We start from the raw sequence: 18,923 nt of genomic DNA, 5'->3' as shown, positions 1-18,923 counted from the left end.
TTTTTTTATTGGTCTTTTTACCATCATCTTCCTTGTTGGTTGTTCCACTGATTCTTTTTGTGGGCTCCTTTTGTGGCGCCTACGATGAGTCACCAACGTCCAACCTTCATCATCATCAGGTTGGTTGACTTCAGCTTTGTCGCTCTCCAGTAATTCTTTATTTTTACTTTCTTTAAAATTACATAATTCATCCGGACTGAATGTGCCAAAGGTGATAGAGACTTGGTTTGCGCTTGCTTTCTCATCTTCAAGCACGATCTTCTTTTCGCGAGCCAAGTCCATGACTTTATCCTTGAAGACAAAGCACTTCTCTAGAGGGTGGCTTACAAGTCGGTGATATTTGCAGTAGTTTGGGTCATTTGTTTTCCCAGCTTCATTTGGTCGCTTCATCTCCGGAAGCTCGATGAGATTTAACTCGAGGATTTCTTCGAAAATGGCTGGCACATCAGAATCCAGGAATGGGTACTCTTTCTCTTGCATTTCTTTTAGAGTCAGCTTCCCACTTGGCTTATCTTGAAACGAAGTGGATTTCATACTCTGCTTCTTGCTCTCCTTCGTCGTGAACTTCACAAGTGACGTATTGACATTCATAGCTTCTTTATTTTCAGACTTGGGTACGAACTTGCCCCACTTCCTGACTTCTTGTTTGTCATTCACTTTGCGAGGTTCATAGATGGGTAGCCTTTCATTTCCAGTGGAAGCCATGCTCAATTCCATGTCATGGGCACGAGTTGCAAGTTCTTCAAATATGCTAGGCTTGATACCTTGCAAGATGTAGCGCAATCCCCAATGCATGCCTTGGATGCACATCTCTATGCCTGAAGCTTCACTAAGCCTGTCTTTGCAGTTGAGGCTTGCATTCCTCCAATGATTGATAAAGTCGATAACTGGTTCCCCCTTTCGTTGACGAGTATTTGTAAGCTCTATCATACTCACCGTGCGTATTGTGCTATAAAAGCGATTGAGGAACTATTGCTCTAGTTGATCCTAGTTGTCGATAGATCTAGCCTCAAGGTCCGTGTACCAGTCAAAAGCATTTCCTTTTAGCGAGTGGACAAATTGCTTGATGAAGTAATCTCTATAAGTCCCAGCATTGTTGCACGTCTCAACGAAGTGCGCAATATGTTGCTTTAGGTTACCTTTACCATCAAACTATTGAAACTTCGGAGGTTGATAGCCAGCAAGCATCTTCAACATATCGACCCTTGCAGTGTACGGCTTTGCACATGTAATGGAGGATTTGGCAGCAACTTCATATTTGTTCTTAATGGTTCCTTCGATGAACTCCTTCAGTTGATCGATTGGAATCATCCCTTCAGATGAGACAGGGATAGCCTTAGTGGATGCTGCTTGTCTTGGGGGAGAGTCACTCTCTAGAACTTTTGGGAGCTTACCGGGTGCATGGGTAGATTCTTCTTCCATCAAGATTCCCGCCCTGTCTGTTAGCTTGTCAATTCTAGCCTCTTGATTTTGCATGCATTTGGTTAAGCCAGCGATTGCTTCCGTCAAGTTTGCCAACTGCTCCTCCATAGATGAAATGTTTGTCACCATGGCTTGCATGATTGTCGTGGATGACGGAGAGTAGCATGGATTTTCACACAGATTGATCCTTGACTGGCTCACGCTATGTGGTGTAAGTGGGGAGGATACATCTCTTGAAGCATCATCATCTTCCTTCACAGTAGAGTGCTTGGATCCGGAGAGGTCAAGCAGAGCAAGAGTTTTCTTGATCTTTTCAGCAACATCGCTTCCTCCTTCAGATGCGTTTGTGGAAGATCTTGCTCCTTTTGAGGATGAAGATAAGAAAACAGGGGTTGATGCGGACGACACTTGGGGTGCTTGTTGTCCTAAAGAGTTTGCTTTTCTCCTCGTAACTGGTCCCAAGCTTCCAAAGGTGACATCGAGGATGCTTTCCACATCAGCATAGAACCTAGAGTTAGCAGCCTTGGTAGATGTTGATCTGGAGTTGATTTTCTTCAAAGCCATTTCAATGTTCTTAAACTTTGGTGATTGAAAAGTTGAAATGAGAGGTAGAGATTGTCCCACTGGGCGTGTCAGAATTTGTAGACAATAAATTTGGGTCGAGAAAATAAAATCAAGACCGAAAAATATCGCAACAATCGTAGTATTTTATTTCAAATATTTGAGTGTTACAATCTCTATGATTCCTCTGATTCTACTTTTCTAGTATAAATTCAAGGGCCTTTGAGCTTGATCTTGAATTGTAATTTGATTTATCCGTTACGAACACTTTGATTGCTGCCACGAATTTTATCACAAACAAGTAGCCTTGATCTTGAACGCCTTGTATTTGATTTGACTTCATTCTTGATCTTGAATACTTGAATTGTTCTTCGTTCTTGAGCTTGAACTTGATTTCTTGAACTTGAACTTGATTGCTTGAAGCTTGAAACTTGTAGAGAAATTTGCGGCATTTGATCCACGAGCTCTCTCTTGCTTCTTGTTATAACTTCTGGTGTCTTTTCTGAGTTATGAAGACCCTTATTTATAGTTGTGGAAAGGAGGGGTTTTGATAAGAACAAACTCTTTCCGACTAATCAAATTGAAATGTGACATGGCCGCATTTGATTAGAAAGAACATGTCACTTGCACACGTGGCGTGATTTCATTGGCCTTTTAGTGTGACTGGGCATGCTTTGTCATTTTGACACATGGCACGATCTTATTGGCTCTTTCGTTTGACTTGGCGTGCCACGTCATTTGACGCGTGGCATTGGGCCTCTAGGAAGATGACTTCTTGGGCCTAATGAGATGGGCTCATCATTTGTAGCCCAATTAAATGGGCTAGCCCAGTTAATATTTATCGGACTTAAATAATTAATTCAATTATATTAGCCCATAATATTTATTTGGACCAATATATCTTGAATTTAAAATATAGTTCAAATTATTTAATGAATTTAATTTCAACAAAACTTATATGCCCACAAATGCCCCCTACTTCAAGACTTGTCAAGGTATAAACTTTAAACACTAGACTTGAAGTATTTACAAGAACAATTTGTATCATCCTTCTTACAAGCGCTTTGCCGGGTTAATTCATGTATATCCCTTTCAACTTGTAGCTTAAAACGACTCATTGTCAAATTAAGAAAAAGCGTAATAGCTTTATTTGCTATTAATTTGGAAGTAGTACGTCATACCACAATTTACATGAAATGGCCCGCTGTGCTTATTGATTTCAAAAGATTTGCACATGACTCTCTTTCTTTGCAATTCAAAATTCTGGTGTAAGAAATAATTTTCTTTCTTCATTCACATGCATTAATAAGGCAATTATATATTCACTTTAAGTTTTGGACAAAGATGATATTCCTTTCCACGTAGACTTGCTAAGATACGTTTCCTTACTTCATTGGGAATGCCTTTTTGAACTTGCATGTGGGTACACGCCGACACACAGTAACCATCTTCGATTAGGAGACTAATTCGTGCAATTTAATTCCTTGTTGGAATTGATCATGGCAGTCATCCCACATCGGCAAAGCCACTTAATGTGCTGCCTCGAGAAATCTATAAATAGCCACATTCTCATGTATTTGAGCATCAATCAGCTTTCGGCATCTTCAAGTTGCCCTTGAATTCGTTTCTTTGACGATTGGAGGCATTAACGCGAAGGTAATTTCTTCTTCTTTTCTCGTGCTTTTCTTGTTTTGTTGTCCCTTTTTTTTTCTTTGTAGGTCAAGCGGGAAAGATATGTTCTTGTTTAACAAGATGATTCACGCATGAAGAAGATAACCTTGGGGTGTGAGGGGATGAGTATTCATCCTTACCCGATTCTTGGAGAGATTACTCTCAATGTGGCCCGATTCTTGGAGAGATTACTCTCAAAATGGCCCGATTCTTGGAGAGATTACTCTCAAAGTGGCCCGATTCTTGGAGAGATTACTCTCAATGTGGCCCAATTCTTGGAGAGATTACACTCAAAATGGCCCGATTCTTGGAGAGATTACTCTCAAAATGGCCCGATTCTTGGAGAGATTATTCTCAATGTGGCCCAACTCTTGGAGAGATTACTCCCAAAATGGCCCGATTCTTGGAGAGCATTTCATCCATTTAGACCTTTGTACCCATTCTAATATTCTTGATTCGGACTTTGATGACCCCTCTTTTCTTTTTCTTTTTCTTTTAGCACGAAGAGATGGCAAATTTCAGGGACTATAACTCACCTTCCTCAAAACTTAGATATCTCATCATCGAGACTGAAGATGGCATAGAATAAACCAAGCTTTTGGTTCACACCTCACAAGCCGGCCGATATGCAGTCCCATGACCTCCTCTAAGGAACTTTCTTCATGTAGAGAAGTGGACCTTGGAACACAAATCTATTTCTAATCCATTATCCAAGATCTAAGTTTTTATTGTGCAGCCTTTCTTACCCTTTGAAGGCCCATGTTCATCATGATTACAGCGGGCCCATTGTATATTTACCTGGCACGCCAACATCTGAGTTGCATTTTAGACACAGCTATTGGACATTGTATAGGTGTTCTCTTATTTTGTACTACTTTAATTAATTATTATAATTATAAATACTCACTGAAGTTTTGCACATACAGTAACTTTCATATGGCATCCTTCTACACTTCTACACATGCTTTTCAAAAACGTGGGGGCCACTTTCACTTTAAAAATCATGTCTCATACTAGAACAAAATACAAAAAAATTACATATAAAATTTTCATAAATTAGGTTATTGATGCCGGTAAAGTTGTATCAATTTACTAAAAAGCCTTAAAGGGTAAAAGGGAATATGGAATGATCAGATACATAATATTCGTGAAAGTTATTAAAAGGTAAAAATAGCTCGTAAAAAAATGAGTATACTATAAACCAAATATATACTAGCTCAAGACAGACGCAAAATTCCATTATGATTAGCGTGTCGTTAATAATTTCTTAGAATCAAATTTTGTGTCCCCTACTACAGAAAAAATACTAAATCCTTATAGTTGAATCTTTTTTTCCTTCTTATTCGTGAGACAAGAAAATTTCAAACTGGAGAAAAAACAACAGTTCTTTTTTTCCTAAGCAGTTGGGATACACTTCATATTATTAAATTGAAATAATTGCAATGCAAAATCAAACATAATTGCTTGATAGCGTTAACTTAATACAGGTGGGGAAAAAAGTAACTTCGTACAATTTTATACTGAAGTGCTTCTACTAATAATACTTTTAAGGATAAAATCTTTTATGTTATAAGAAAGAAACAACGTATAATAGAGTAGTTGTAACTTAAAAAATAATTCAACAAAGCAAAACTTATTATAGAAATCAGAGATACGTGAACTCGATATATTGAAATAATTAGTTTGATGCAGGTTGATTCTATTTATGGTATATATGGTAAGACAATAATCTGCTATGTCAATAATTACAATGGTGAAAAAATAACTTCTCAAAGTACCATACGAACGACAATGAATAAGAATTAGTATAGACCTTGCAAATATGCAAGGTTGAAAGTTTGTTCAACACATACCGAGCAAAGAATTAAAATTACAAAACTTATAACAAAGAAACGTAGAACCAAGAATGAGCTGGAAAAAAATATTCGCAATACTAATTTAAGCACTTTTCATAAAAAAATTTATTAAAGAAAAATTGACATTGGCGATATAGAAATGTATATTGGAACCTATGATTCATTTTATTGCTCTCGGATTAAAAAGATAAAAAAATTATTTCTATTATCGTGGAAGCGGCCACTAATATTTGCATTAGGTTAGCTATCTACATCACACCCCTTAGATATGATCATGCGATATTTTTTACGGACCATGTGTAAATATGGAATGCCTTATGCACTAAGCTATCTTTTTTTACAATTGAATCCAAAATATCAAATTGTAACCAGGATCAAATTAATTAATAAGTAAAAGATTCATAACATTTAAATTGTTGGGCCCGTGATGATCTAGTATAAACATATGATACAGTTAAACTATACAATAAAGATGTTATTAAACTACAACAAACGATTGAATCTATACAAACATTTGCCGTAAGTGATTTTCTTAGTATGGACATAGTACTACCTCTTTTCTTCCTCCTAGTAGTCTGTGATTCCCTTGTAATCTACACATATGAGATATGACCCCTTCGCTTTCTCCATTCTTTTTCCGCCATTGAAAGTGACTTGCATCTCAGCAATCCCTTTTTAGCGACCCCCCAATTTTCATTATACTTTTAAAATATCGACGTGACCTTAATTTCTCTCTAGCTTCTTCTTGAACTCTGTTTTTAAACTGAAACGCCACTCCCAGTACAAGTGCTCCATTGTAAGTATGTTTACTTACCCTGTTTACATATTTTTCTGAATAATTTAGCTCATGATTATTGCCATTTTAATTTTTTCTTTCTATGTTATCATCTGGCAAATTCTGGGGTTTTTGGGGCATACATGACTTGTACTCACATTTGCTTTAGGATTTTTAAAAAATTATATTCTTGTTTTGAGATAGTCTGAACATAGTTGAATGGACGTATAGGATTTATATAATTAGTGTGGGATTGAGGCGGAGTTGTTGTTGGTTAGAGAGGGTGGAGGCAGAGGGACTTACCGCTTTAAAATCTGAGGGTTCTGTGTGTGTGTGTGTGTGTGTTTTGTTTTTTGTATATGCATACAACATAAGCAGTGGGAATCTGCATGCCAACAAAGTAAAACTTTTTGCTGGTTAGTTTCAGCTATCTGATCTTGATCTTAATAAAACTTTTTACTGGAACTTAGTTTCAGTTATCAAAGTTTCAATTTTCCTTGCAAAGAACATATATCTTACCTTTTTGTTGTTAAAGGTAGGGGTAAGGTCGGACACTATGCCCTCTCCAGACCCCACTTGTGGGATTTCACTGCGGAGGCAGAATTTCCGCTAAGGGGTTCAAAAAAAAAGTTGAAAAAGATTATAGCTAGTGAGAATTGAACCTATGACCTTACAAAAGTTTTGAACCCTCTTTACCACCAAGTTATGCTTTTGGCCAGTGTCAAGGGGATTCAAAGCTTAATATATAGAGGTAAAAAACAAATTTTGCCTTATATATACAGTGTAATTTTTTGGCGAACCCCCTTCCGCCCCTCTAAATCCGCCACTGACTGAGCTTGTTGTTGTTGTTGTTAAAGTTTTCAACTTTTTGCCGTGTTCTTGCATTTTTTTTTTCCTTCTCAGTTATCATGTGGCAAACTCTGGGTTTTCTTCTTTTTGTTGCATACATTGCTTGTACCTTCATTTCCTGTAGTAATTTTTTAATATTTTCTGTTTTGAAATGGTCTAAACCAAGTTGAATGAATATATAGCTAATTCGTATAGCGACCGCAATTACTGTGGAATTGAGGCACAGACGCAAAGTTGTTGTATAAGAGGGACTTCAGGCTTTAAAGTCAGAGGGGTTGGTCTATTTTATATAGGGGTGTGTGTGTGTGTGTGCATAAATTGAGCCAAAGCAGTAGGAGTTTGCTTGCTAAGAATGGAGAGAAGCTGGCTAGTTTAAGCTATCCGATCTTGAACTTAGTTAAATTGTTTGTTAGAATTTCGGCTATCAAGACTTCCAGATTTCCTTTCGTTGGATATTTATCCTACTTTTTCTGCTGTTAAAGTTTTCAACTTTTTGCCGTGCTCTTACTTGTTTCTCTATCTGGCGTCTTGTCCTCCTAAAGACTGGATTTCTAGGGGTCTCTTAATTGTTTGTGGTTCACCTTCAGATTCTTTTGGATATCTATAATGCACAACGGGGAGCTCGAACTCTCTAACCAAGAAACGGTGTCAAGTTCTAATTTTGGTGAAATTCCAGAATGTAGTTCCACGAAAAGGCTTTTCAATGAAATTCTCTCGGACATGCACGCTTGTATTCATACCCACACTTGCAATCCACCTGGTCCTGATAACTCACACACACACTCTTGTTACCATGTTCACACCAAGGTTGTTCCTCCCCCAATCGAGGATAAGATCCTCAGTGATGATACTGCAGAGTCTGCAGAGAATAAGATAGGAAAGAAACGCCCTTTGAGTAATAACGAAGCAGTTCGCAAGTACCGTGAGAAAAATAAGGCTCGGGTTGCATCATTAGAGGATGAGGTAGTCAGGTTGAGGGCTATAAATCAGCAACTGTTGAAGAGGTTACAGGGTCAATCTGTCTTGGAAGCTGAAATTACCAGGCTCAAGTGCTTGCTTGTGGATATTCGTGGAAGGATTGAAGGTGAAATTGGATCTTTTCCGTATCAGAAGCCAATGGAGAGTGCGGATGTATATCAAAACCTTGTTAATCCTAACCTTCCTGGAGCTTATGTGATGAACCCTTGCAACCTACAATGTGATGATCAGGTTTATTGCCTCCAACCAGGTTCGGACGAGTTAAATGGACAAGACCTCATTAGTTGTGGATTTGAAAATCTTCAGTGTTTCGGTAATCAGGGACTTAAGGAGGTTGTTCCTGGTTGTGCATTGGGCGATGGCACTCCTACTGCCAGCGCATCTTGTGGGAATAAGAGAAGAGGTGAAATTTCACATTCATTTGCATTTCTTGGTTTTTGGCATATTATCTGAAAATTGATCAATATTAACATCTATACCTGAACTTGATGAACCTTCGTCCTCTTAGTTTACAAGGAATCTGTTTACCATTTAGAACGGAGTCGAATTACCTTAATAAAAGTAGGATTTCATCTTGTTTAGTCACATCATGTTGGTGATATAGATTAGGCTGAATCCTATAACCCTTTACATTTTGAAGCCTTCACTGAACATGTTCTAAATATAGTTTAATATCTCCTTAGAGGTCAGTTAAAACACACCACAAATTTTCATGCGAAACTTCCTTTTCAGTGAAAACTAAAACAGCATATGCTTCATAAGAGATTACGAAATCCAAGTGCTAAAATGGCTTAATATCACACTCTCAAGGCTCTATTTGTTATTTCATTTTTGATAGTTATTTGATTATATTGTACTTATATTGTCCCAGTATTGACATTAAAGTAAATAACAACATAACTAAGCATTTAAATTTTAGCATTTAGTTATGCTTTAATATTTTTGAATAGTTATACAGTTCAGTGATACAAATGTTTTCTTCAGTTAATGATACTTTTTCCCATTGATGCTAGTATTGCTAAAGAAATTTTGATGTAGTCCCCCAAATCCGTAAGAGCTTTGTTTTCATTTCAAAATAAACATATTTATCTATGTCTTTATGTTAGCTATCGCTTTTTTTTATATAGTTAAAACGTGTTTCTGTGTATTAGTTGGATCTAGTAGCAAAAAGACACAGAAGTTTGATGTTTGAGTTTACTTTCCTAATGAGCTGAATTAAGAAGCTGATTGATAGAACGAGTACAGTATGATGTTTTCAGCTGTGCTTTCAGATCTTCGCTTTGTTTTCTTTTAGGAGGGAAACACGCAGCAATGACGAGCTGGTCATGAACTGAAGGAGGTGTCTTTGATCTTGATAATAATGTACATTGTATTATGTTTCTTCTACTTCTTTGGGATTTTTTTTCCAGTATCTCTTCTTTGCTAAGTTCAATTTTATTATATTTCCCTGCTTCGAGTTGGTGGTCTAATGTGTGTTTGGATTTACAGTTATTTATCTAGAATAATGGATTTAGTTAGTACGCACCAATAACTTGAATGAGGCCTAGTTGTTGTAAAGGATTTAGCTAGCAGACATGAAGATGAGATGAAGATCTGGAAGCTTTGTTCCTAGGCAGCCTAGGAGTATTTGTTTTGTCCTTTTGATAAATACTCCTCTTGCTCTTGAATTTATTCAGTTGATAAGATTCATGACTATGTCATGTGAAGTTCGATCGATGCAGTGAACACAACAAAGTTTACTTTGTTGATGTTGAGGCCCACATCGACGATGAAGGGGATGGGTGGTCTCCTTATATGGACTTGGACAATTCTCACCTTTTGAGCTAGCTTTTAGGGTTAAGTTAGACCCAAGGTCCATTTAACCTGGTATCAAATCAGGAACCATCCCGATTTTCCGATGTTGGACCCCCATAATTGTTCATGCTCCAGATGTCCAGTCCTGGGAGTGAGAGGGGGTGTTGAGTCCCACATCGACAATGAAGGAAATGGATGGTCTTCTTATATGGACTTGGACAATCCTCACCTCTTTAGCTAGCTTTTGAGGTTGAGTTACGCGTCCATTTAACCGTTGATAAGCTAAAGTTGAGACAACTAGAAACTTGACTCTTTTTTCAAAGTGGATTGGGATGGTTCTTAGTTTTTTCCATCATTGTTTTACTTTATGAGTCAGTGTTTTTGTATGTTTCCCATGATCTTTTCACCACTATTTTTCCTTTTTATTTTTTGTTTGGGGGGGGGGGGGTGTGTGGTTGGATATATAGGATGCAAAAATAGATTCTCTTGTTTGTTGCTTCATCTAATGGTGTATAATGGACTACCCCAGCATACAGAAAGGAGATTTAATTAGGATTGGTTAGATGAAAGTTTATATGCATAGCTAGGCCTGTTTGACTGTGATGTATAACATGAAAAACTCATTTCATTGCGAAGTAGGGACACTCATCTCGAAGGAATGGTGGAGATCGAGTGCCAGATCTTCTATTCCAGTAACTTTTGCTTAGATCATATATTTATATTAGATAATTCATTAAACATCTATTAATATCTGATTGAGAATTTAGTACTAAAACGAGTTATGGGTTTGGTGGCAAGTTCAGAAATCATAAACTTCAATGGCTTACTTCTGTCACTAACATATCAGTAGGGTTGTTCACGGTTTGACCGAAAACCGAACCAAACCGATATTTTTGTTGATTTGGATTGGTTTTGGTTTTAAATTTTAAAAACCGATAATATTTGGTTTGGTTTTGGTTCTATTATAAAAAACTGAAAAAACCGAACCGAACCGATTAATTATATAAAAATATGAATAATTATTGATATATGATATAATATCTTTTCGTAAATAATTTTAAATACTTTATGCATTTTAATTATTATTTTAAATTTTGATTTATCTTACTTATATCTTAAAAGATTGCCTAAGCCCAAAAGAATAGGAATTTGCCAATTTTCTTTTCCTTAAGAGAATCTAATTCTCTAACCTACACACATACTTTTTCCTAATAAAAGAGTTAGAAAAAAAATCTACGACAAGAGTAAAGAAAGCAAACTCAAATTGCAAGACTATAGTAGCTAAAGCCTGAGAAAGTAAACTTTTAGTTTGTTTTTTGTTCATTTTTTTCGTATAAACAGGTAAATAAATTTTCAGTTCCGAAATAAATATATAAAAAAGCATAAATTTAGCAAATTATTTTCAGATTGTTATCTAGTGTTGTTTTACTATTATCGACTTATCATTAGCTTACTAGGAACCGAAAAACCAAACCAAACCAACAAACATATGTTTAAATTGGTTTGGTTTTGGTTTTAATCAAAAACCGGTCAAACCGAACCGTGAACACCCCTAAACATATGTTTTGCTACATTGACTACGGACCAAAAGCTACTTCGTTGGAGTAAGACACAATGGTTTAGAGCCTAGTTACAATTCGTAGCTACTGTTCAATTGTTATCAGCTTGTATCACTTGTATTCATTACTCATACAATACTAGCTACTATTCAGTTGTTACCAACTTGTATTACTGGTATTCGTTCGCTTTATATGGTTGTATCAACGCATGCAATACACTGAAATACAATGATACATACAATTACTGTATCACTGCATGTGATTCTATACATTATATATACTGTATTTGCCATTGGGATTTTGCAACAAAATACAAAGAGTAGCTACAAATTGTAATTATTTCGAAGTGTATTTATGTATGGTTAATACAGTGTATAAGTTAGTTACACCATGTAATTCTTCCATCAAATAATGACCCAAAATTTGTAGGGGCATTTGCATCTATACCCGCTTTTTAGGTCACGTTTTAACTTGTGCCCGCTTTGCAAAAAAAATTGCAAGCGTACCTACTTTTTCACGTAACTTCAGCATACGGGGCTGAAGTAGCAAAGGCAATCATGCAAAACTTCAGCATTCTAGTAGACGGGACTGAAGTAGCAAGTGTGCTGAAGTTTTTGTTTGTAATTGCTGAACTTAAGCATAGTAGCTGAAGTTTCTGTTTGTAATTGCTGAAGTTTTTATTTTTGTAACTGGCGAACTTCAACTCTAGAGATGAAGTTTTTTTTTTGTAACTGGCGAACTTCAGCTCTAGAGATGAAGTTTTTGTTTTTGTAACTGGCGAACTTCAGCTCTAGAGCTGAAGTTTTTGTTTTGTAACTAGCGAACTTCAGCTCTAGAGCTGAAGTTTTTGTTTTGTAACTGGCAAACTTCAGCTCTAGAGCTGAAGTTTTTGTTTTGTAACTGTCGAACTTCAGCTCTAGAGCTGAAGTTTTTGTTTCTAACTGGCGAACTTCAGCTCTAGAGCTCTAGGGGGCATGTTGTACCCACACGAAGTAACTTAAAGCAACATTAACAAGAACCAAGAAACATCAACACATTACCAATCCAATTGACAACTGAAATCTCCAATTTCTGCCAGACCCAATTCACCAAACAACAATATAAAATTAATAATTAATTTCTCTTGTCCCATTTTCACATCAAAATTGTGCAAAAGATTCAAGTTGCAAAATCAAGATAGAACCTTTACAGTTGAGGGCGTCGGTGAAAAGGAAAAAATAATTGAAAGGAGAAATAAGAAGAAGCAGATAGGGATGAACCTTATTTCTGGAAAAAGAAAAGATAAAACTTTGAGGAGGAGAAAGGATGCTGAAGTTGTTTAAAAAGTGGTTACAAGTTAAAACTTTTTTTAAAAAATGGGTATAGGTTAAATGGGGGGTGACCAAATAGGGCGCCCCTTGCAATTTTTACCAATCTGTAGTGTATTTAAGTATTGTTAGAGTGGATCTGGTCCAAGATAGGCATCTTAACCTTGGCCCAGTGGTATAGTTCATAGGGGAAAAGACAAGAGTACCTATAAAAGTAAAACTATTTACCCTACTCTACCAATAAAAGAATTCTACCCCTTAAATAATTATAATCTACCCATTTAATAAAAAAATAGGTATCTCAAAATAACTACCCCACGCTAATACCCTACCTATAAAAACGTAAAAGCTGCTCAAAATTTCAGAAAATACGCGCACAAAATTGCGATTTCCACCGGCATCCCCTAATATGAAGATTGTAAGTGTGAAAAAAAGAGCGAAGATGCTGATTTCTTTTTACAATTCGAGTTTTTCTCCTAAAATTTTGTAGAAGTAGCTGATTTTGACTTTGGAAGATGCTAAAACTTTTGTTGCTCAAACTCGCATCTTATTTTTCCAATTTTGATTTCGTTGACAGAGCAGAATATCAAAAATTATAAGTATTACAGAAGTCTCAAACTCCTGAATTTTTAGCTGAAAATTCTATTCTCAGTTTGGAGATCTAGAGATCTAGAGGTTTGAATCATAACAGCTGGTTTGATTTCGAAAAATCTTTTGTTGAAATTCAATATTTGACATAACACTGTTGAAATTTGCATTGTTGAGATTCAATTTTGGACATAAAAGTGGTTATAACTTTAGAATCATGGAAAATATACCAATTCTGTTGCAGCATAGTGGAGAATGTGATGATAACAATAATTTCATAAACTTTCATGTTGATGCAATTCTAATAAAGACCTGTTGGAAATTTGAACAACTTTTCAGAAAAATTGCAAAGCAACTGCAAAAGGATAGTAACACAGTAGTTATTCAGTATGCTATCGCTCAAGGATATCTACCAATTACAATTTGCAGCGATATGAGTGTTAGTATTTACATGCAATTGAAAAAATCAAGTGAAGGATGACAACACTTCCCCTGTGTGCGTCGTTTGCTAAAAATACTATAGCTGCAAGCACCTCCAGTTTCGATGTTGCTCCAATTTCATCAAAAATTGCACAATTTGAAATGATTAATACGTTTGATGTGCAAGAAGGAGATGACAGCAGTATAGAACTTGATGATGCAAACATCATAACTGATCAATTTCATCAAAAAGTTAAAAATGGACAAATTTACAAAGACAAGAACCTGCTAGCTCTCGTTATGAAACAGTATGCCTTTAGAGAAAAATATCAATATCGGGTTGTCTGCGTATTTTCAAGTAAAAAACTTTGGGATACCTATAAAGTATATAATTATGCTAAATGATTATACTATGCGAGTATGGAATTGTATTGGTTTGTCTGTGTTTTTTATCAGTGATACTGGTGTAGTATATAAGTATGTTATATCAGTATACTATGCGAGTATATAATTGTACTGGTTTGTGTTTGTTATTATCAGTAAAACATAATACCAATATAGTATATATGTATGCTAAATTAGTATACTATGTGAGTATAGAATTGTGCTAGTTTGTCTATGTTTTTTATCAGCAAAATATGATACTAATACAGTATATAGGTATGCTATATGAGTATACTATGTGAGTATATAATTGTACGGATTTTTGTGTGTGTTTTTTATCAATAAAACATTATACATAACTGTATTTGTATTATAAATAGGTACACCCTTGAATGCGTGGATGAAAGATGCACTTGGAGACTTAAAGCATCAAGCCTGCAAGCATCAAATCTTTTTCAAAGTGACGGATTTCAATTATGCCCACAGTTGGTTAAATGATAAGAGATTTTGTTCACAGAAGCAAGTTGTCTCAGCTTTTGTTGCAGCTGTGGTACAAGATAAATTTGTTGACCCGAAAATCATATATACACCAAAAGATATCTAGAGAGAAATCCAAAAAACATATGGTATGGACTTACGCTACATGCAAGCATGGAGATCAAAAGAAAAAACATGCAATTGTTGAGAGGAACACCAAGTGAGTCATACAAGAAAATACCAACATATATTTATATGTTAGAGTACGCTAAGCCAGGATCAGTGACACGACTACACACTGAAGGAGATGGGAGCTTCTTGTATGCTTTCATAGCTATATATGCATCGATTAGAGGATGTATCTATTGTAGGCAAACAATTGTAGTTGATGAAAGTTTTTTAAAGTCAACATATAGAGGGACCATACTCATGGCTTCCTCGCAAGACGCAGAGGGTAAGAATACAATCCAATTACATTCAGTTAAAGAAACAAAAAAGATTTTCAAATATTGTATGATACAAGTATGGTATACAAGTATACCAACATAGTATATAATTATGTTGCTACATACATGCACCTACCTATGACTATACTACTATATGAAATACAAAATTAATATTGTATGTACAATTCAATTACATTCAGTTAAAGAAACAAAAAAGATTTTCAAATATTATATGATACTAGTATGGTATACAAGTATAACAACAGAGTATATAGTTATTTTGCTACATACCTGCACCTACCTATGACTATACTACTATATGAAATGCTAAATTAATATTGTGTGTTGTAATTGATATTTTATTCTTTGGGTTTACATGACAAATTCTACCCCTCGCATATGCAATTGTTGATTTGGAAAATGATGCAGCGCGAGAGTGATTCTTTGTGCAGTTCAGAGAAACCTATGGACAAAGAGAGGGAATGTGCATTGTATCATACATGCATGATTGTATATGGAGAGCAACTTCAATTGTCTATCCAGAAGTCCCATATTGTGCATCTATATTCCATAAGTGGAACAACATAAAGACAAACTTCAGGAAGAGCCAAAAACAAATCAAAGAAGTATATTTTCGTTAGTAAGAGCATACACTGTTGAAGAATTCAACAGGCATATGACAGAGTTAGAAGTTATTGATAGTAGAGTGAAAATATACCTGATGGATATTGGATATGATAAATGGTCCCAGGCGCATTCCAAGGCAAATAGAACCATGATCATGACATTGAACGCTGCAGAATCATTAAATGCAGCAAACAAGCACGCAAGAGACCTCCAAGTTGTGAATTTGCTTGACTTTATGACAACATTGATTCAAAAATGGAATTACACCAATCGAAAGGATGAAGTGGAATCATTTATGAAGATTGGTGCAAAGTATGAAAAAATATTGACAGATAATACTATCTTATCACAGACGATGACGGTATGCATTTTTAAAATCATAAAAACACTACATGTACTGTAGTTTTACTTTGTACCTTAGTGATTTCACTAAACAACTGAATATTGTTATTTTGAAAATGCTATTACTTCATATAGCTAATGACTTTTCTTGATTAAAATTATATTAGGTGTTGCCATCAACTCAATTCTTACATTTAGTAATTGATGGCCAAACAAGAAATGTGATGCGCCTACATGAAAAAAAACTGCACTTGTGAGAAGTTTCAGCTAGACGTTATTCCATGTCCACATGCAATGACAGTTATACAAAAATTCCATATGAATTCATACAAATATTGCTCGGATTACTACAACATAGACTACTTGCTGAAAACATATGAGATACTAGTAAATCCTTTGCCTGATGAAACAACATTGCAAATTCCATAACATATCTCTTCGCAGGTGGTACGGCCACCAAAAAAAAATCAAACCAGGAAGACCTAAAAAGAAGAGAGGCATAGGAGGATGGGAAGGAAATATAGTTACATGTGCACTATGCGGGAGAAAAGGACACAACCGGAGAACATGTCGAAATATTCCAAAGAGAGATTGATATAATGTTTCAATATTTTTATAGAACTCATATATCGTAGAATCATATCATTTGAATTGCAAAGAAATAAAATGTGTTTCTTGCACTAGACATATATTTGGTATGATGATTTTTTTGCCAAATTACTTTTTGGCAACAAATTTATATGGCTACTTGTGTTTTCAATAAGAATCTATTTATTTTCTATTTTAGTATATAAAAGTGGTATGCGTTTACATCTAGTTGTTGCAGGAAAAAAAATGCTAAAATATAAATGTGATACCCAAGTGATATATATGTATACCTTATTGGTATATCTGTATACTTTATTGGTATCAAAATATGTGCAGAAATAGAAGTAGTGCTCCAAATGCAACATTTGTACATACATCGTAAACAAAATGGGCACGCTTTGCAGCTCATGCCTGTATTGAAGTATAACAAATCGGAAGCCATTTACATGCAGTTATTGTACATCATCAGGCACATAAATACAAGGTGATACCCAAATGGTATATTTTTATACCTTACTGGTATATAGTTGTATTGCACTAGTATGGATAAACCAAAATATGTGCAGAAATACAAATGGTGCACCAAATATAAGGTGATACCCAAAATGCACATGCTTTGCAACTCATGTCAGTACTTACATCTAGTTGCTGCAGGAAAAAAGGTACGCAAATACAAAGTGATACCCAAATGGTATATCGGTATACCTAATTGGTATATAGTTCTACTGCACTAATATACATGAACCAAAATCTTTGCAGAATACAACTGGTGCAGTAATGCATAATTATGCACAGATTTTCTTAGATTCAACTACAACAAACAACTACTCTCAATATAATTTCAAAACCAGTTCACTTTCTAAAAATATTTCTTCTCATTCAAATTAATGCCCGCCCTGTTCTTCAACAAAATAACAACATAGTTCCTCTTTTTGAATGTCATAACTCCCTTAAAAATACACCTCCAAAAATAACTTCTGCTGGTGTATTACAGCGAACTAACAATGCTCCTCTTACTGCAAATAGCAGTAGGAGTAGGAACTAATAGTGATGTTGTAACAACCTTGTTCTACACTAATGGCTTGACTTCAAGTGCTGACAAAATTCTGTCTCCGAAAGGCACTCCTAATAAACCAATAACTTTATGGAAGAAACCTAATAAAACAAACTGAAGATAGATTCCAACATTAAAACAGTTATAGCAACATATTGTACTATTACAATTGTATTTCTAGAAAAGAATTTTAAAAGCTAGCATTTTTACAATCTAATAATGCAAAATACCATACTTCACCAAAAACTATTAAAATCCTACAAAGTTTTCATGCTACGATTAACTAAAACCAAAAAGAGACCTATACTACTTCTTGCATTTCTTTCCACGAGTCTTTTTAGGTGCTACTAGAGCCTCATATTCACTTGATTCGCCATGCAATTGCTTGTTCCTCCCATAGTGCCACAACAGTATACCAAACCTAGCTCGAAGACCATCCACATCAAAAATGGCAACAGGGATTGGAAGATCGTCAATAATATACTCAGCAAAGCATGCAACATATACTCCAATATCTCTGAAATAAAACAAATGAATAGAATATAAAAATCAATTAGAAGTGAAAAATGTTAATATGAATGAGGAAAACAAAGTAAAAAAAAAGTAATTATTCTTATGAATTTTGCTGTGTTGGCAGATTTGTAATCAGTTCAATCTCAAAAGGATCAGTCAACTCCTTTCCCATGTGCAGACCATTTTGTACTACAATGTCACTTCTTTAGTTATAAAATTCAATGCTAACTAGAAACAAGGGGATCAACACAACATATGCCTCTGCCACCTTTTGAATAGCTTTTTTGTGCTTTCGATTATGTAGCGAGTCATATACGTAAAAACATCTCTTGTGGAATGATACACACCCCAATATCCAATGCCATTTTTCTGCCAAATTAACTGGAAATAGGACATGATCAACTTGGTGCCATGGAGTATTGCAATGCATCCTAAATCCTTTCATGTACTCCATGATATCGTATGATCTATCAATCAAATGATCTTGTTTCCCACCTTTTACAAATTCTGTGAAAACCCTTTGAATGATATTATTAAAAAGAGTATATGTAGTTGTGACTTTGATTGGTATGTTAATTCTATATTTCGCCTTCTTCCTAAGATAGTAGAATATAATATTCAAGCGCTGCAAAAAAGAGAGGAAGAAAACATGATTGGTACTAACGATATGAATGAACTACTACAATAACAACAATAAAAAGCAGTACACATA

The 18,923-nt window shown here is 35.3% G+C and overlaps 1 protein-coding gene across 4 annotated transcripts; it reads left to right on the top strand.

The window, feature by feature from the left end:
* The first annotated feature begins 3,483 nt into the window (after positions 1 to 3,483).
* On the top strand, positions 3,484 to 9,523 carry LOC107762792 (basic leucine zipper 23). 4 transcript variants are annotated; one of them, XM_016581182.2, is made up of 4 exons: positions 3,484 to 3,639; positions 4,154 to 6,306; positions 7,722 to 8,515; positions 9,407 to 9,523. In XM_016581182.2, exons 3-4 carry the CDS (start codon positions 7,741 to 7,743, stop codon positions 9,439 to 9,441), a joined length of 810 nt encoding a protein of 269 aa, XP_016436668.1. In that variant the 5' UTR covers positions 3,484 to 3,639; positions 4,154 to 6,306; positions 7,722 to 7,740; the 3' UTR covers positions 9,442 to 9,523. The 4 variants fall into 4 exon arrangements, with proteins under 4 accessions (XP_016436668.1, XP_075110320.1, XP_075110321.1 ...); XM_075254219.1 differs by lacking the exon at positions 9,407 to 9,523 and having other exon boundaries at positions 7,722 to 9,400; XM_075254220.1 differs by lacking the exon at positions 9,407 to 9,523 and having other exon boundaries at positions 4,154 to 6,310; positions 7,722 to 9,400.
* Positions 9,524 to 18,923: the final 9,400 nt, after the last annotated feature.

Source organism: Nicotiana tabacum, chromosome 5 (assembly GCF_000715075.1).
Source record: "Nicotiana tabacum cultivar K326 chromosome 5, ASM71507v2, whole genome shotgun sequence".
NCBI lineage: Eukaryota > Viridiplantae > Streptophyta > Magnoliopsida > Solanales > Solanaceae > Nicotiana > Nicotiana tabacum.
Note: the sequence above shows the minus strand (reverse complement) of the source record. Positions and strands in the feature narration are given on the sequence as shown.

What these genes read in the sequence shown, in the direction of transcription:
- LOC107762792 (XM_075254219.1), top strand. Translation starts at nt 7,741, where the DNA reads ATGCACAACGGGGAGCTCGAACTCTCTAACCAAGAAACGGTGTCAAGT.